Here is a 17,938-nt window from a genome sequence, read left to right as displayed (position 1 = left end):
CTCTCTCTCTCTCTCTCTCTCTCTCTCTCTCTCTCTATCTCTCTCTCTCGACGTCATTATACTTATAGTCCTTGTACCTCTGTTTTCACTCCATCCCATTTCGTGGCTGAGCGCTGCGTTCAAATCATGCCGTTACGAAAAAAAACCATTTAATGGGTAAGTAACTTGTGGAATTTTGAACAAACAGCAAGTCAGACGTGATTAAGAGAGTAATTTAATAAGAAAAAGAATAAAATAAAATGTTTGGCTCTCCTCAGGTAGGGAGCCCCGAGTATACAAAATCGTGGCTAGTTATACTACTCCTGTGCTGTCTTTAACCAATCATCTTTTCTTAAGCAGCTCTTCTTCCCTTTGTTGCTGTGGCTATAAGCCAATCAGCTCTCGGCTTGGTTTTTCCCACAAACCAACCCAAACTGACTCCAAACAGTGTGGGTTGTGTGTCAAGTTGACCTTGATGTTAACAGTTCCTGATACATGTTCAACTTCATCAGCAACAGGCGGATACAAATGTGCAAACAGCATTATTAATTTAAGAACAATGGATCAGTGTGATTTTATATGAATCACATAATACATAGTTTCATAACATTTTCCATCACATTTCCCCCTTTTGATTCTTATACAATCATTTGTTAATTATCAGAGAATACAGTGTGCAGGTACAGGGTGTTATCCTCATCCAGGTCCCCTTTAGTGACCTGAATAAGTTGGTATCTGGTATCCATATTCATGCCTGTTTCCTGCATTAATTTAGCTAGACCCCCTTTAATGGTACCGTTTGCCCGTTCTACTGCCCCTGCACTAGCTGGGTGATAACTGCAGTGTTTTCTCATATCCACCCCTAGGTATTTAGTCAGAGCCTTTAGTCCTTCATGTACGAAGGGTGTCCCGTTGTCACTAGACACCCGTTGTGGCAAACCCCACCGGGGAATGATTTCTCTCAGTAGTGCTTTTGCTACTGCATCACTATCTTGTTTGCCTGTTGGGAAGGCCTCCACCCACTTACTGAACATGCACACACACACAAGCATGTACCTCTTCCCTTCGGCTGGTGTTAGTTCTACAAAATCTATTTGCCAATGTTGAAATGGCTCACTGGGCGGCGGGTGTCCGGCGGGTGCGTGTTTGGTATGATTGTCTCCGTGTGGTGTATTTTGTGCACATACCAGGCATCGGGAACAAAAATTTTGGGTATGTGTGTTTATTCCCGGTGCATACCAATGTCTCGTTATACTCTCCACTATCCCCCCTTTGCTCATGTGACTCCTCCCATGAGCAATCTCAATTAGTCCCTTCATATAAGCCGTGGGGAGACATGGTTTGTTCATATCCGGGTGTACCCATATTCCTCCTGTTTGTTTACATCTCCCTTTTTTCCATTTCGTGCAGTCTTGTGGGGTGGCTTGTTTTTGTATGTCTTTGGTAGTTATTCTGGTTTCAGTGTCTGTTTGTGCCATTTGTGATTTGAGCGGTTGTAACGCTGTGAGTCGAGCTACTTTATCCGCATAGGCATTCCCTTTTGACACAGTGTCATCTGCCTTTGTGTGTGCAGCGCACTTTATGATTGCTACTTCCTTTGGTAATTGGATTGCTTCCAACAGCTCAGCTACTAAGCGGTGGTTCTTAACCTTGGTCCTGAGCTGGTGAGAAAGTTGCGATGTCTCCAAATGGCCCCAAAGTCATGTGCCACTCCCCAAGCATACCGGGAATCGGTCCAGACATTCACGGTCTTATCCTGTGCAAGTATCGGTTCCTCCTTTAAATCTATTCTGGGAGATGTTGCAATTTCTAACACTTGTTGGCAGTCATGGGGCTCTTCCTCCTCCTCTGTAGGCAATAGAGTGGAGGGATTTAAAGTTGTGCATTGTTTCACAGTCACGTTTGGCATGTCTAATAAGGCTGTGTGGTATCTGAGCCACTGCTGAGTGGATAAATGCGCTACCATTTGGTCCTGTAATATTCGTGATACTGCATGGGGAACGTGTAGGGTTAGATTGGCATACCCTACTATATCTCTGGACGCTACTAGAGCCCTCTCTGCTGCGGCTACTGCTCTTATGCACAATGGCAGGCCTGCTGCAACTGCATCCAACTTTCCTGAGAAGTAGGCTACTGGCCTCTGTTTGTCCCTGTGTTTCTGCGTCAATACACTCGTCATGTATTGTCCTTTCACATCTACTGTCTGCTCAAATGGTTTATTGGGATCTGGAATGCCTAGGGCGGGCATGACCTGTAGTAATTGCTTCAGTGCTGTAAAGGCCGCTTCGGCTTCTGGCGTCCATTCTAACTGAAAAGCATTTGACCCCTTGGTCGGTATTATATTCCTGAGTGGCCCCTCATGCTCTGCATAAGATGGTATGAACGTTCTACAATAGGAACACGCCTAAAAAGGACAGCAGCTGTTTTTTCGTCGTGGGCTTTGGTATGGTCAAAATAGCATTCACTCGGTCTTTAGTCAGCATGCGCGTTTGTTCAGTGATGTCGTGTCCTAAAAAATGCACTTACTGCTTACAAAACTAATTTGGATTTGGATGCCTTATGGCCTTCCCCTGCTAAATGATGTAGCAGTGCCACTGTGGCTTGTTTACACGCTTCTCATGTTTTTCCACAAATCAAAAGATCGTCAACATACTGCAGCAAGGCTGTTCCGTCGGGGAGCTCTAAAGCTTCTAGGCTTCGGTGTAAGGCGGCATTGTAAATGGTTGGTGATTCACAATACCCCTGACACGTATTGTCTCGTAAATGTGTATGGCTTTCCTTCAAAAGTGAAAGCAAACCAAAATTGACTATCCTTGTGCACAGGTACACTAAAGAAAGCATTGGCCAAATCAACTACACTGAACCACTTGCTATCTGGTGGGATCTGAGAGAGAATGGTGTGCGGGTTTGGAACTTCTGGGGCTCTAGGGTGTACTGCTGCGTTGACAGCCTGCAAATCCTGCACAAATCTCCATTCATCTCTCCCTGGTTTCTTAACTGGGAAGATTGGAGTACGTACCGGTGAATCTGGGCATGGCACAATTACTCCTGCTTGTTTTAATGATTGGAACACCGGCCTAATACCCTCCGCTGCCTCTGGTTTCAGAGGATATTGGTGCTGGTGTGGTCTATAATCAGATTTTGGGGTGATGTGGACAGGCTCACATCCTTTTATTAAGCCCACATCATTTTTTCCCTGTGCCCATAACCCTGCAGGAACTGTTTTCAGTTCCTCTTCCTCTTCCTCTGAGAGGGTAACAGAGGCTGCCATAATTACCATGTTTGGACTCACGAGCTCGACCCCCTTTTTGCAATTTAACCTATACTGGGCTGACATTTTCTACGCTCTTATGCTCGAGCTGTACATAATTTCACACTGGGGTTCTTTTATCCAATCAGTTGCGCTCAACACGCATTTTGTCCATAACCCTACTCTCTGCCAGTCTGGGTCAGCATGTGCGCTAGCCAGCGACACATGAGGCGCTGCATGTGAGACCGAATATAAAGATTTTTGTTTAGCTGAGAGCTGCACCACTCCCGCAGCCCACTCGCAATCCCATGCTATCTCAGCTGTGATAATCAAACTGTCACTGCCCCCTAAATCAAATTTCTGTTCAAAATCAACATCAGATCCCTCATGGACCTTCATTGTACAGTGAATAGAGTCACTTTGTTTAACTGTCAGTTCACCGGGTAGCGTGTTAGTAACTTCAGTCATAAAATGTGTTAGTACTTCCCCAGCAGTGCACTGCAATTCATACACGTACAAAGGGACTCCTGCCTCTAGCTGGACTCCCTGTGTAGGTGTTTCCCACATAACAAATAACCCCTCTGGGTTGCTGCTAATTGTGCACCCAAGTTTACACATTAAATCTCTAGCTAACAAATGAATTGGACAGGTTTCTGACACCAAAAAGCTGTGTTTGAATTGGCTGTTTCCTAAACTACATTGGAGAGGCTCGGACATCCTTTCATCAATGGGATGACCTCCCACTCCAATTACTGTTATCCCATATCCTGGTCTCATTCTACATTCTATTAAACCTTCTTTTAACACCGAGTGGGTGGCACCACTGTCAACCAAAAACTTAACATTTTTTCCCTCTACGTTCACAATCACCTTGGGGAGGCCTCTTGACCCCTTACTAATCTGCTGTAATAGTTGGTAATTTAAATTGGTTACTTCCCTTTTGTCGTCTTCTCTCAGTGGTCCATCGCCGTCCTGCCTCTCCATCGCCCGTCAGTCTAGCTTGGGTTCCTTAATTGTAGGATCAAAATCACCGAAATCTTCATTCTCCCCCTCAGGACAGTCTTTTGCAAAGTGGCCAAACTTCCCACAATTGTAGCACTCTTTCCCTTCAAGTCCCTTTCCTCGGCCTCTTCCTCTCCCTCGTCCGCGTCCACGTCCTCTTCCACGTCCACGAACTCTTCCTCTGTCCCCTACTGTCTGGAGCATGGTCAGCATCGCCTGATGAGTGGTGTCGGCGCGCTGGCGCTCCCGTCTAGTGTCCTTCTTACCCAGGATGGTTTCATGATGCTTGGCGTGTTCTTCAATAGTCGACAAAGGGGCTCTACTGTAGCCGATGCAGTTTTTTCTGATAAGGTCACTAATGTCCTTTCTCATGTTCATAAGGAACCTGTTTCTCAGATGAGCTTCCCATGCCCCCACTTCTCCGGGGCCCGCTGCACGTTGTGCTGGCGCGTTAACAGTTAAACAAAGTGACTCTATTCACTGTACAATGAAGGTCCATGAGGGATCTGATGTTGATTTTGAACAGAAATTTGATTTAGGGGGCAGTGACAGTTTGATTATCACAGCTGAGATAGCATGGGATTGCGAGTGGGCTGCGGGAGTGGTGCAGCTCTCAGCTAAACAAAAATCTTTATATTCGGTCTCACATGCAGCGCATGCAGTTCAAAATTGCACAACAGAAATTGGCGTAGTCGGCAGGATCAGCGAGAGGCACCACGCGGAGCAGCGGTGACTAAACTTCGAGGACGCTCCTCAGAGAGAAAACTGAGCTGGAGAATGAGGGAAACCCACAAGAATACGGGAAGCGTATAATACGTGAGCGCTTGATTACAGTATCGGACTGCACCACGGTCGGTCGGTCGGTCGGTCGGTCGGTCGGTCGGTCGGTCGGTCTCTCTCTCTCTCTCTCTCTCTCTCTCTCTCTCTCTCTCTCTCTCTCTCTCTCTCTCTCTCTCTCTCTCTCTCTCTCTCTCTCTCTCTCTCTCTCTCTCTCGACGTCATTATACTTATAGTCCTTGGACCTTCGTTTTCACTCCATCCCATTTGGTGGCTGAGCGCTGCGTTCAAATCATGCCGTTACGAAAAAACCCGATTTTAGTGGGTAAGTAACTTAAATACATATAACCTGATTAATTTTATAATTTGCTTAACTACGAAAAAAATACAACTTCTTGCCAATCGTAAAGTTCAAACGTTCCATATATTATTATCGTCATTGTTCTTCTACTTATTACTACTATATTATTGCTATTGTAGTTCATGTCAAATATTAAATATGAATTATTGCCTTTTGTTTAGTTTTAGATTTTTTATTTTTTTTTTCCTTTTTTTCATCTTTGCATAATTCGGTTTTGTGATGTTTTTGCACAGAAGTGGTTCTCCTACTGCACTGGGGAGCGCTTGATTACAGTATCGGACTGCACCACGGGGACATGCGAAACGAAAGCCTGGATCACCTGCCCTGCGACTCCAATTAAACTGTAAGTTCTTATTTGTTTAGTAATTACATACATTTTCTCCAAGATTTTACTCACCTGTGTGTATGTTGTGTTAGGGTATGCTCGATCTTGATTAAGTATATGTTGATATAGCTGAACAGAGCAGAATGGTTGCAAGGAGCCACAAACAAAGCAAAACAAACACACAAACAAAAATAAAAAGGGATTTTGTAAGCTTAGCTTCCAGGGGGAAATTTCTGTCCATATGGTTCTTACTATCATGAAATGCAATACAGTTTAAGTGAAGTAACAATAGAGGACCAAAAATAAAAGCAGAACTGATATTTAAACAGAAAATGCAGAAGTATGGTGCTCTCTGCAGTTACCTTTAAATTACAATACCTTCTTGAGTTCTCAGTGACATTTTAAATAATTACATCTTATGCAAATGTATATGTAAATTTTATGTATAAATAAATATACACAATCATATGCATTATTTCTCTCCAGACTGTGATATGCAGATTGACTGGGCCAGACCTACAAGGAAAGACATTTAAGTTGGATGTCCAAGCTGAACATAGTTAAAATTCTTTCTGCATCTTCAGAAAACAATTTAGGGAATTATACACAGTGCTTATGGAAAAATCGGTATGTGCACATAGTGTTAGTGTGTGTTAGAAGGTTGGAATTAATTCCGCTCTAATTCTCTGGATTCCAGGTTATTACTGATTTTTAAAAAATTTCTCTTCTATGGGTGTAATTGATTAATTAGTTACTCATTTGTGTAGTATGACAGTGACATCTGCTATGTTTATATTCTTTCCACAGAGAGACAGCCAGTGTGCTCCCGTTCCAAACCTTTAAACCAGACATGGATGGAGTTCATACTGCAGTCTGTGACAGTGGCAAATCTAACTATTTTGTAAACATCTCAGTCCATGTATACTCACCAAAAAGTGAGTCATGTGTCTTCTTTGGCCTTTTTCATGCCTTCATAGGAAAGTCTCACAGCCATATACAGCAGATTCATGTACAGTCCCTTAATGTACACTAAAATGTCCTAACAAAAAAAAAAATCAAATTTTCAGTCATTGTACTTTTTGTCTGATATGAGATTTTTCTAATCTGTAGCGAGGCCATCATTTCCACAGCTGAAAGTCATTGCAGAACAATACAATGCCGCTAGTCTGAGATGTGTTTCTGAAGGGCATCCCAAGCCAACAATAAAGTGGTATAACAATAAAGGACCTATGAGGTAAGCTGAAAGCTTGATGATGCAAACACAATAGGGAACACATTAAATCACCTCAGTAATCAGTGGAGGCAGAATACAGGAGTTGGCCATAATTGCTGGCATTGGATGGAGTGACTGGTGGGTTGAGAGCAGGAGAGTGATGGGAAATGGAGGCAGGGAGTGCCACAGAGACATTATGTAAGAAAACTAATTCTAAAAATGAACATGAACCGTTACATTTCATTTGACTTTTTTCTATATTGAAATGGGTAATTTTAAAATGTCTTGAGCATTATTTTTCTTATCAAGTTATCCTGCAATGGTTTCTATTTTAATATGCATTTATGTATATGTTGTTGTATGGTTGACTTTAACAGTGGAAAACGTAGCAAAATTAATTTTGTGATTCTGATGTTCAAATTTTTCATCATTTTCCAAACTCTGAGCTGTTGTCTTTTATGTATAAAGTTACTAGGATGAATAGACTCATCACTCATATCCACCTTCATTGTCTAGTTTGTATAATTTTGGTGCAGATTTAGATGGTATGTGCAAGTACTCAGGCAAGTACGATAGCATGTACCCAAGACACAAAAGGATCCAATTGCGAGAAGTTTTATTTTTAAGACAGTTAGGCTACCAATGCACTGGGTGCGAATCAGATAAACAGTGGGCTTCTGGCAGATTGTCCAGAGTATGGGGATTTTCTCCAGGTCGTTGTGATCCAGGGTCAAAACAGGAAGGCTGAGTCTGGGAGGTATCCGAAAATTAGGCTGAGGACGAGGTCTGGAAGGGAAGCACAGGTCAGTACACAGGGCGGCAAGCAGGCAGGAAACATGCTCGTTATGGAGCTTTAGGTTGGCAACAGGAACAGGTGGGATGGGTTAAAATTCAGGTAATTTTAATTTTAATTGAATTCAGGTTTGATCGAGAGTGCCAGTGTATTCCAGGGGTGGCCTCCTGGGTGGGGCAGTCTGAGAATCGAGGGGTGTGTGGGATTCTCCTGTCAGTAAAGTTATAACTTGAATAAAGATAGGTCTCCGTCAGTATGTAAAATTGGTTGTGAGTCATAATAATTCTGAGCTTGGATGGAGTCACTGTTTCTGAGCTTGGTGGGACTCACTGGTTCTGAGCTTGGTGGGAGTCACTGGTTCTGAGCTTGCTTGGAGTCCCTGTTTCTGAGCTTGCTGGGACTCACTGGTTCTGAGCTTGGTGGGAGTCACTGGTTCTGAGCTTGCTTGGAGTCCCTCTTTCTGAGCTTGCTGGGACTCGCTGGTTCTGAGCTTGGCTGGCAGTTTGACTGGATCAGAGTAGCTAACCTTATTCCAGGATGAACAAAAATCCTGTGTTCTTTTTTTTTTGGATGGTGATTGGACAATGGTGTGATTCTTACTACATCTACTTGGTCATATATATTTATACTCTGCCATGTCACTATGATGTCCATCTCTAGAAATAACTATATACAGGAGGAGAACACGGAAGAAAAAGAGATGTCAGCGAGCAAACTGGACTGTTACGCTGACGCATTTTCAAACACAAAGTGCTGTGCTACAAACTCAGAGGGAGAGGAATGCTCCCAGATTTACCACTATTGTAAGATAAGCATTCTATTGTTTGTAATCTGTAATAAGTTAAAAAAAACTCTGAGTGCCCACAGATGTGATAAATGCAGGTGCCAGATGATCCATTTTGGAATGTTTTTTTTTCTGTCATGTTTTAGTGCTTCAAGCACCCATGATAGAGATCGAAGCTCACAGGATTCTGCTGCGTCAGGGACAATCTCTCGTGCTCCGATGTGCAATAAATGACAGAGACGATCAGCTGAAGTGGTACTACAACAACTTCACCGAGGTACTGTAAATTACAAATGCTGTAAATACAAGTGTAATTATGGCCATGTATCACTGATATTGCTTTATTACTTTTGTGTTTTTGTCTGCCCCAAATTTAGCTCAAAGGAGTAAAAATGGTGCATTATAGCTATTTGATGGAGTTTTATTCCATCAACTCTGTTAGTGTGAGTGACAGTGGAGAGTATATTTGCAAGAGTAAGAAAGGTCAAAAAAAGGCTACCCAGGTTCAGGTGCTTGGTAAGTAAACTGCTATTAACTTTGAGCTAGTTGTTCTTTAAAAATAATAAATACATTTAAATTTGTCTTATATGGACAGTTTTATAACTTTCAAATGGATGTTTTCTTTGTCTGAATCTGTGTATTGAGGTTTTGTGAATTATGTATTGGCTTATACACTGCCTGGCCAAAAAAATAAACATTTTCATTGGACTGCATTTAGCTTTGATTACGGCACACGTTCGCTGTGGCATCGTTTCCACAAGCTTCTGCAATGTCACAAGATTTATTTCTGTCCAGAGTTGCATTAATGTTTCCCCAAGATCTTGTATTGATGATGGCAGATTTGGACCACTGCGAAAAGTCTTCTCCAGCACATCCCAAGGGTTCTCAATGGGGTTCAGGTCTGGACTCTGTGGTGGCCAATCCATGTGTGAAAATGATGTCTCATGCTCCTTGAACCACTCTTTTACAATTCGAGCCCGGTGAATTCTGGCATTGTCATCTTGGAATGTGCCCGTGCCATCAGGGAAGAAAAAATCCATTGATGGAATAACCTGGTCGTTCAGTATATTCAGGTAGTCAGCTGACACCTGCAAGAAAGTACCGTGTCCCCCCACCCCATTTTGCACTAATGCAAAATGAAGAATGCTTGTAACAACACACATGTGCAACTCTTGTAATAAATTCTTTGGCCTGCATATTCTCAACAGCCTTATTTCTCTGTATAAATATTCATTCTTAATAGTGACTCGGGTGTAATATGCCTGTTGTTGTTGTGGGATCTGTTACTGGTAAAGGCTCTTGTGGGTGATCATTTGCTACAGAGTGGATTTGATTGTGTAACCTTTGCATTGAAGATTTGGTCATCCCAGGATGTAAATGCCTGTAATTATCCAGTATGCATTTGATGGATAAGTATTAAATGTTTGTCTTGCATGTCACATCGTATTTATACCTCAGGGAAACAGGAAGTCATGGATTTAATTGACTCTGCAAAATGGTGTTTTGTTTTAATTTTGATTGTAATTTCTTTAATTAATATATCTTTCTTTAAATTAGATTTAAAGATTTTGATTGTAAATGCACTATATATGATGAAATCCATGTAGAATTTACTATGAAGGTAACTGGAAGGCCCATGGAAATCAGAAATTGTCCAGTTTGAATTAAAATTAATCCCATACATTGGCTTCTGTCAGGAGAAATTTTGGTCATTTGTGTAATATGTTAAACTTTCTAAACTTTTTATTGTGTGAACTAGCACTAAGCCATTTGTCTGGTCTGCATAAGTGTGAGCAGAAATAAATCAACAAAGTTGGCTCTACAGCTTAACCGAACAACATTCTAAAATCTACAACCAATATGGGTATGGGTGTCACTTGCCAATCAAAGGCACAGTGTGTCTTATTTGGCCTAATCATCTACAATGTATAAATACACCTTACAGTCATTAGTAAACTTCACCTGGTTAAGCAGAATGACTTACATTGGCCAATAGGGGGTGCTATAATATCTCATTAACTGAGTACAGTCAAATTCAAAATTTGTCACATTGCATCTGTGTTGGTGTAGTGGATCAGTGTTAACCTCTCTGTTGATCAATGGATTAGTCAAGGGGCTAAACATAGATGCCATCAGCCAGATGTATTTGTCTTCTGACAGGCTGTGATCGTAATGAAACTTGATAAAGAGAGGCAGCATGCAACTTTCACCAAAAGTCAGTCTAGTGTTTTATGTTTTGGTCCATAACTCATGATAACAGTCGTGAGGATAAAATTCTTCTTTATTTCTTGTCTTTAGCAAAACCCAATTAAGTGGACCACTGAGTTCCCCGCATACATTTAAGGTAAATTGCATAAATGTTGAAACTGAAAACCTAGTCAATAGAAGCTGAAACTAGTCCAAAGCTCCAAAAGCCAGGATACTTCAGAGAACTAAATCAGTACTGAGCCCTTAACATTGCAACACCCCAGATTTGCACAGTTATAATAACAAGTATTACCTAATGTGTACTTACTGTTTTTACAGGCCCCATCACTGAATTGATTCGCTTTGTGCATTTGGTTCTATGTAAACTTATCACTTTGAAATTTCTTCCACTACATCACAAATGATGAACAGTTAAGAAGCATGAATTACAAGCAATATGAGCAGCAAACTGCCACGCTGCCTCCTTTACGGAAACATTCTTTCTAGTAAAGGAACGCTTGTGTCAAATAGAGTTCTGGCATTTGAGAATGACGTTCCTGTTATGTGCAACAAAGTCACTGTGATGTGCGCTTAGTTCTGATTTACGGTATCTGCATGCTTTTTTAACATAATTTGGATACTTTCGGGTCCGATCCATGAAACCCCTTTCTTTCTTCCACTCCTTGCAATACTTTTTTCTCCGTTTTCCCAGAATTGCTGGTTAGGCTAGGAAAATAACGTTACCTAAGTTCACTTCGCTTAACTAAATACTTTCTAAATTCTTTCTTCTCACGTTCTACGTCTTTCTCTTATTCTCTCACTCCACTCCCACATGCTACTAATGTCCTCTCCCCTTTACAGTCATGAAATTATGAAAGTAGCCCCAAAACAGCCCGCAACCCGCCGCCTCGAATTATTTAAGCGCGACTGCATTTTCAAAATAGCCCAAGTACACGAGAAAACCGCGGAAATGGCAACTCTGTCTCTAACGGAGAACCTAAATCATTGCTCTTAGAGGAGCTTAACATTACATAACCATTATGCTCAATTTTACAACATTTCCATATGCGGATCTAACAGGAGGATTAGTCCACTTTACGTCCTTTTGGTGAATGCTGATAAAGCATTATCCTCTGAGGCAGTAAATAAACAGCCTAAATAAATGCCGATTGTTACCTATAGCTAGTGCTTGAATTTTATCTGCTAGTATGTCCAATTCTGGCGCCTAATGCCTAGACGCTGATGGTTGTTACGTGCGGTTATGTTTTATGTTGTCCTTGTTTTATTTGTTTTATTTTCCTATTTTAATCATTTAATATATTTTATGCTTTAAATGCAGCCTATGCTAGTACTATTGAGGACTCCTGAGATAACTTAATCTGCTTCACTTCTGTTAACTGTTTTTGTATTTGGAAGTAGTGTCTCCAGTAATCATTAGGGCTTTACTGTTACTGTCCTTTTCTAAGTAATAATTTCGAACATTAAAAAAACAACAACAACAACAACAAAAAACAACAACTGAAGACTGGAAATACATACAATTGCAATGTGTTGCGTCCCAATTAAATTAAAGCGTAACAAAGTTATACCTCTCATGAAACAGTTTTAGCGGTCGTGACTCATGGACTCATTGGGGAAAGTCTCAGCCGTGATGTTTACACGAGTGTGCTTCAGCGGTCATCGACCTCGATTTGAATATCCTGTGTTCTGACATTACCAATACTGCATGATACTATGGACATATGTGCTGTAAACGTTCTCACATACGAGGAATTTTTGGAAATATTTGGTAATGTGGTTGAGAAATGTCCCCTTATTCCGGCGGCAATATGGACACACCGTCCGTTCTCAAGTCTCGCTGAAATAGAGGCTCACATATCAGATTTTATCGACAGTCTGTCCCAATCAGGTAAGCCTATTTCTACACATAGATTTTTTTTTTATTATCAAATTTTAAGATACTAAAATAATAATTGTTGAAAACATGCGTGCAGGTAAAGAGGGCATTCTCAGGTGTCATCCCGATCTTGCTGGCAGGGACCACCTGAGTGGGACGCTGACGCGTGACTCGCAAGAAGAGCAGCGTGAAGCCGGCATGACCACGCTGGAGCACGCAGAGCTGTCGCGCTTGACTCGCCTGAACTCCGCGTACAAGGAGCGTTTTGGCTTTCCGTTTGTCATCTGCGCACGGATGAACAGTAAAGCTGCCATTATGCGTCAGCTGGTCGAACGCCTTGAAAACTCGCGTCCGACGGAAACAAAAAGGGCCATCGAAGAAGTGAAAAAGATTTGTCACTTGCGAATACGCTACATTGTGCTGTCTGACGTTCCAAACAAGCTCTGAGCGCAGGTGAACTCATTTGGTTGGACAATGTCAGGCGAAATCATGAACGGAGCTTTTCCGTTCTGTGTGCTTGCTTTTGATTTCACAGTATCGTCCGCAATATCCTGACTGTAGTAGCCAAGCAAAATAAACTCATATGATGCGTAAAACCTCATAAAAAGATGCAAAGCAATAGTAAATTTATGTCTGAAAGTTGTCTTATCTCTTAGGTATCAAACAAGACGTTTTTTGCCCGTCGTGTATATGCCTAATGAAAACTGTTTTTCCTCTCACAACTAATTAAAATATCACATAACAGTTGGTTGGTTCACTCATTTATTTTACGAATCGTGCTTTTACCTACAACAAAGGAAAATGCATGTGGAAGTCTATACTTTATGATGCATGTTTATTCTCATAATCCACGTTCAAACTACTTCTCGAAAGTTGCGAATAACATTATTGGCGTACCTCACCAAATAGTCAAATAGTTATTCCTGTGGTATTTACGTGTTTAATATTACCTGTGGTGTTTAATATTACGTCTACTAAAGTAACGGCTCAAGAATAAAATTGTTTAATCTTCGTCCCGCAAATTTTGTGGTAGAGAAAGAAAAGTGCTGAATTTTGATTACACTACATGTCACTTGCGCAAATTCACTTGTATTGACTTTCAGGGATCTCCTTGAACACAGTAGGCCAAATATTTAAACTTATGCTGCCCTCTGTTGACTAAAGTGTAGCTTTGTCACACCATTTCACTTGCTAATGCCAGTCAGTACAGGTACCTAACGTGGTCCTAGCTTACTCCGTGTCCGTCGTCCAGGAGGCCTCTGTTCGCAGCACATAAAATGATCTATGCTGCTGTCAACGATGCTTCGAGTGCATGTTTCGGTTTAAGTGTTTAAGAAGGATCTCGCGGAGCTGAAGGCATATGAGATCGCAAGGGTGACGGTGGTCCCGCTGGAGTCCCTTGCGCACACGTTTCGTCCTTGAGATCCCCGGAGGTAATAGACGAGTCTTGCTCTGGATCTATCCCTCTGGCCCTTCTCTTGTCCTCTTCCTTCTTCCACTTCATGCGACGATTCTGGAACCAGATCTTGATATGCCTCTCGGTGAGGCTGAGGGTGAGCGCAAGTTCCACGCGCCGTGGACGCGAGATGTATTTATTGAAAAGGAACTCCTTTTCCAGCTCGAGCAGCTGTGCGCGGGTGTATGCTGTCCGCGTGCGCTTGTTCTCTTCGGCCTCTACCATATACGGACCTGCCAAGCCAGTAGAGAGTCCCAGTTACTTTAACTGCAAAATATTTAAAAACAAACTAGTAAGGCCCATGACGTCTGAAGGATTGGAGCGCCCCCCAGTCCTTTGGACGTCATGAGCCTTACTGGAGTCCAGCAGGTTGATGATTTTTGTAACAATTCTTCTAAGACTTGTAATTAATTGATTAATTGAATCTGGTGTGTTTGAGAAAGAAATCAGCAAACAGATCGAGTATTAAGCACGCTTAAGTTCTTAAAACAAGACGCCTATTAAAAGAACGTCTGTTACACATTCCTGAGTGGTGTAATTTATTATTTTATCCTAAAATATTAGGGGGTCTAATTATCTTAAAAGTTGAATATGTTAAACTGGAACTATTTTCTAATAGGTCGACTCAGTTCAGTTTTACTAATCTGGTCAAGTCGAGACAAAAAAAAAAAAGATATGCACAGCAATCGTTCTGGTTTCATTAAGAAGTATCCAAAGCCAGAAAGGCTTGATAACCTAAAGAAAGCAGAATTCATTGGTATTTAAACTGCGGTACAAATATACATTTACGGTGCGGTACATTTAGGCTAACTCTGTGTTTCATTGTCATTTTGGTTTGTCCTATTTTTACTTGCTAGGTTAACCAGAGGAGTTATAGATTACTAAACCGGGATCAGTAAATTCTGTTCAGCGTTCAATTAAATCTGTTCAGAGTTCAGTAATTAAATATACGACACAGTACACACTAGAGTATGAGAAGGCCCGTTAATAGGCAACCTGGACGAGGATCAGTTTCCCGTAGTCCTTTCGATTTCGAAAAAGACCAGGCCTTTTAATGCAACAGCGTAAGATAAAGCGTTACCGAACCTTTCAGGTTACCCAGGCTACTCAGATTCGTTGCAATGCTTATTTAATCAATGCAAATGTGAAGTATTAGCACGTAAAATAATGTTAAAACAATTTCAACAAATGTTAACATTTGTTTTAAGCTTTCGAAAGCTGTTCACCTTAAAATGGTGGGTTCAATAAAAATTCTAAAGTAAATTCAGACAAAAGCCCTTTGTGTTGTATAAATAACGTCGATAATTATAGGTTAAGATGATTGACCAAAAATGGAAAGGTTATGATAACAAAAAAGTATCAGTCAACATAAATACAGGAAGACATTAAATGTAAAGTTTGTGAAATTAAGTTTTGCAAGGAATTTATAATGAAACCCTTATTAGTCTGCAGTATAATCAGTTCACAGATAGACTCGTTTGCTGCATCATATGAAACAAACATATGAAACGTATCATATGAAACGTTTGCTGTATCATATGAAACAAACTTCTGAGTTCTGCTAATCCCCCATCGGAGTTTTCCCACTAGTGACATCCTCTAAACCGCAGAAGGAGAACAGCCAGATCATACGAGGACCAAGATCGAAACGGGAAAAAACGAGAATGAAATACATATTTTCGTAATCAAATTCTTTGTAACCTACTATCATGCCACGATGAAGAAAAAGCAGATTATTTCTTTGGTTTCTAAACGGTTGTCTTCGACCTATGCATCGGTGATGCCTAAAGTTAGTATTTGCGACTTTTATTTATAAACAAAAAGGGACAATGTTAGAGTTTTTTTTGGGTCATTTTTCAGTAATCCCACGGTAACAAGATAACGAAACACTTTATATTGCCAACTAATTCGGTCTATTTATTTGATCCCAAAACACAGTGAGAGCCATTCCCTAAGAAACACTAATTTCCTAAACTACTTAGAGAGCTGAATTAAATCAAACGTAATTCATTTCCTTACACGTTAGAGCTGTAGTTATTATAGGTCAACCATCCTTAAATGCCTCAGTGCGAACTAGCAAAGATTAATGGCCAAAGTGTACACGTTACCTGTCCACTGTCCTTTCCATGCGTGCGTATGAGATTTTGTCGATTTCATCCAAGGGAAGGGTAGATGGCACCTGTTCCGATCCGCGCACAGGTCAAGAGAATCTCCATAAGCGCCAAAGGATTGTAGAGGCAGTTGCTGGGCTTGTGGATGGTGCAGGTGGGACATTGCAAGATCTTCTCTGACGGGCATATAAGACGTAATATCTGGACAAGTATGCTGGTCCTGGGCGCCCAAGGAAGGTGAAGCGTAAGCGGACTGAGCCTGTCTGCCCATATAGAGGCACGGCGGCGGGCTTTGACTGTAGTCCTCGTTATGGGGCCTCTGATAGACACAAGAGTCCTTGTAAAGGTGGCCGGGTGAGTAGTAATTCTCTTCCCGATTCATTCCTGAAGCAGTCCGGGGATACTGCCCTATATAACTGCACATGTGTCTGTGCCCTGCTTCTGCGTAGTACTTCGGCTCTACCTGCGTTCCGAACGTCTGGCGCCGATTTAGGCCTTCATAGGTGTGTCACCGACACCATGTGACCCTGGTTCACCTATCCATTGGTGTCAGTGTTTACACAAAGCCGCGACAAATCGCAGCATTTTTTTAAACGTGTCTCCTTCAGGCAGCCCCGCGGTTCGCCAATAATTGAACAGGACTGGCCATGTTCAAATCAATGGCTTTAACAAACATCTTTGTTTGCCCATGACTATCAAGGCTACACCTGCAGTTGTCTCGTGATACAGGTAAGCGAGAGAACGCCTCCTACGTATGCGGTCTGTGGTCGGGAGCTCAGGTCTCGCGCACCCTAACACATGTGTAACACATATGTCAAATGTGATTGAAATGGGCTATTACACATTTTGTGATATGATTCGTTTGAATATGTGATATATTTTGTGATATGATTCGTTTGAATATGCTGCAAAGGGGACTGTTATCAATCGATTTACATTGTTACGGTAATTGGCTTATCAAGACATGACGAATAAGGGAAACAAATCGATTTGTCCCAGATGTGCAATAATAACTGCTCACAGTTAGCAAACTAATAGGAAAAAGCAGTAAAAGATTTAGGAAAATTAACAGATTAAGGAGAGCGAAGCAAGATGACTCACGAAAACACTGGCCTGAGCCCCAAGACCCCCTGTTTTGCACGCGCACGGCAACGCTTGAGACTTCCAAAATGTACACATCAAATGGCCCATTTAACTCAGTCTCATGTAGGGCCTGTTATGGACACTGACAACAATCACCAGAAAACATTTCCCTCCCTACGTCTTTTCCCTAGTCCCTGTGGGTTTACCTGCCATTAGGCACACCTGCACTCGGTCCATTAAACTAAAGCCCTCGTAGTTTAAATAAAACCAAGATGTTCGGTGTAAACCAATTATCGTGAAGTGCGAAAGAAGAGAGAGAGTTTGAGATGCGCATGAACTGGATGCATTCAACACTGTCCGTACGCTGAGCCATCGCATTTCGAGAATGCTCAGGACGATGGACGCAACAAACCGCCTTTGAGGAAAAATGTCATTAAAATAAATACCAAAAAAAATATTTTGAACTATACATAAAAGTACATTACAACAAATACAAACCGATTTAAGTTCGCTTCACCTTTTAAAATGCGACTGCCTGCCAAATAGGCCTACTCATGGCCATCTGTGATACAATGCTGTGTTTGCATGGACCTCTTCAAAAGCAATAATGGTACTTTTTCCTGATATCTAAATGGGGCTCTCGTGCTTGACCATAAAGTTCGAGTAAACCCATTCCTCTCACACCAGTCCATGTAACGACTCTTAATGGTGTTTATATAT

General features: G+C 41.5%; 3 protein-coding genes across 3 annotated transcripts; 2 read left to right on the top strand and 1 right to left on the bottom strand.

Annotated features, from left to right (window-relative positions):
- The first annotated feature begins 5,232 nt into the window (after positions 1 to 5,232).
- On the top strand, positions 5,233 to 9,319 carry LOC118241355 (receptor-type tyrosine-protein kinase FLT3-like). Its single transcript, XM_035526051.1, has 9 exons — positions 5,233 to 5,333; positions 5,603 to 5,712; positions 6,181 to 6,321; positions 6,502 to 6,629; positions 6,805 to 6,928; positions 8,361 to 8,503; positions 8,631 to 8,761; positions 8,862 to 9,000; positions 9,280 to 9,319. Exons 3-9 carry the CDS (start codon positions 6,236 to 6,238, stop codon positions 9,288 to 9,290), a joined length of 762 nt encoding a protein of 253 aa, XP_035381944.1. The 5' UTR covers positions 5,233 to 5,333; positions 5,603 to 5,712; positions 6,181 to 6,235; the 3' UTR covers positions 9,291 to 9,319.
- A 3,062-nt stretch (positions 9,320 to 12,381) lies between these two features.
- On the top strand, positions 12,382 to 13,277 carry urad (ureidoimidazoline (2-oxo-4-hydroxy-4-carboxy-5-) decarboxylase). Its single transcript, XM_027008109.2, has 2 exons — positions 12,382 to 12,580; positions 12,666 to 13,277. The coding sequence occupies exons 1-2, from the start codon at positions 12,406 to 12,408 to the stop codon at positions 13,013 to 13,015; spliced, it is 525 nt and encodes a 174-aa protein (XP_026863910.2). The 5' UTR covers positions 12,382 to 12,405; the 3' UTR covers positions 13,016 to 13,277.
- A 621-nt stretch (positions 13,278 to 13,898) lies between these two features.
- On the bottom strand, positions 13,899 to 16,517 carry pdx1 (pancreatic and duodenal homeobox 1). Its single transcript, XM_027008110.2, has 2 exons — positions 16,133 to 16,517; positions 13,899 to 14,257 (listed from the first exon to the last, which is right to left on the bottom strand). Exons 1-2 carry the CDS (start codon positions 16,515 to 16,517, stop codon positions 13,899 to 13,901), a joined length of 744 nt encoding a protein of 247 aa, XP_026863911.2.
- Positions 16,518 to 17,938: the final 1,421 nt, after the last annotated feature.

This window comes from Electrophorus electricus, chromosome 5, assembly GCF_013358815.1.
Source record: "Electrophorus electricus isolate fEleEle1 chromosome 5, fEleEle1.pri, whole genome shotgun sequence".
Lineage (NCBI taxonomy): Eukaryota > Metazoa > Chordata > Actinopteri > Gymnotiformes > Gymnotidae > Electrophorus > Electrophorus electricus.
Note: the sequence above shows the minus strand (reverse complement) of the source record. Positions and strands in the feature narration are given on the sequence as shown.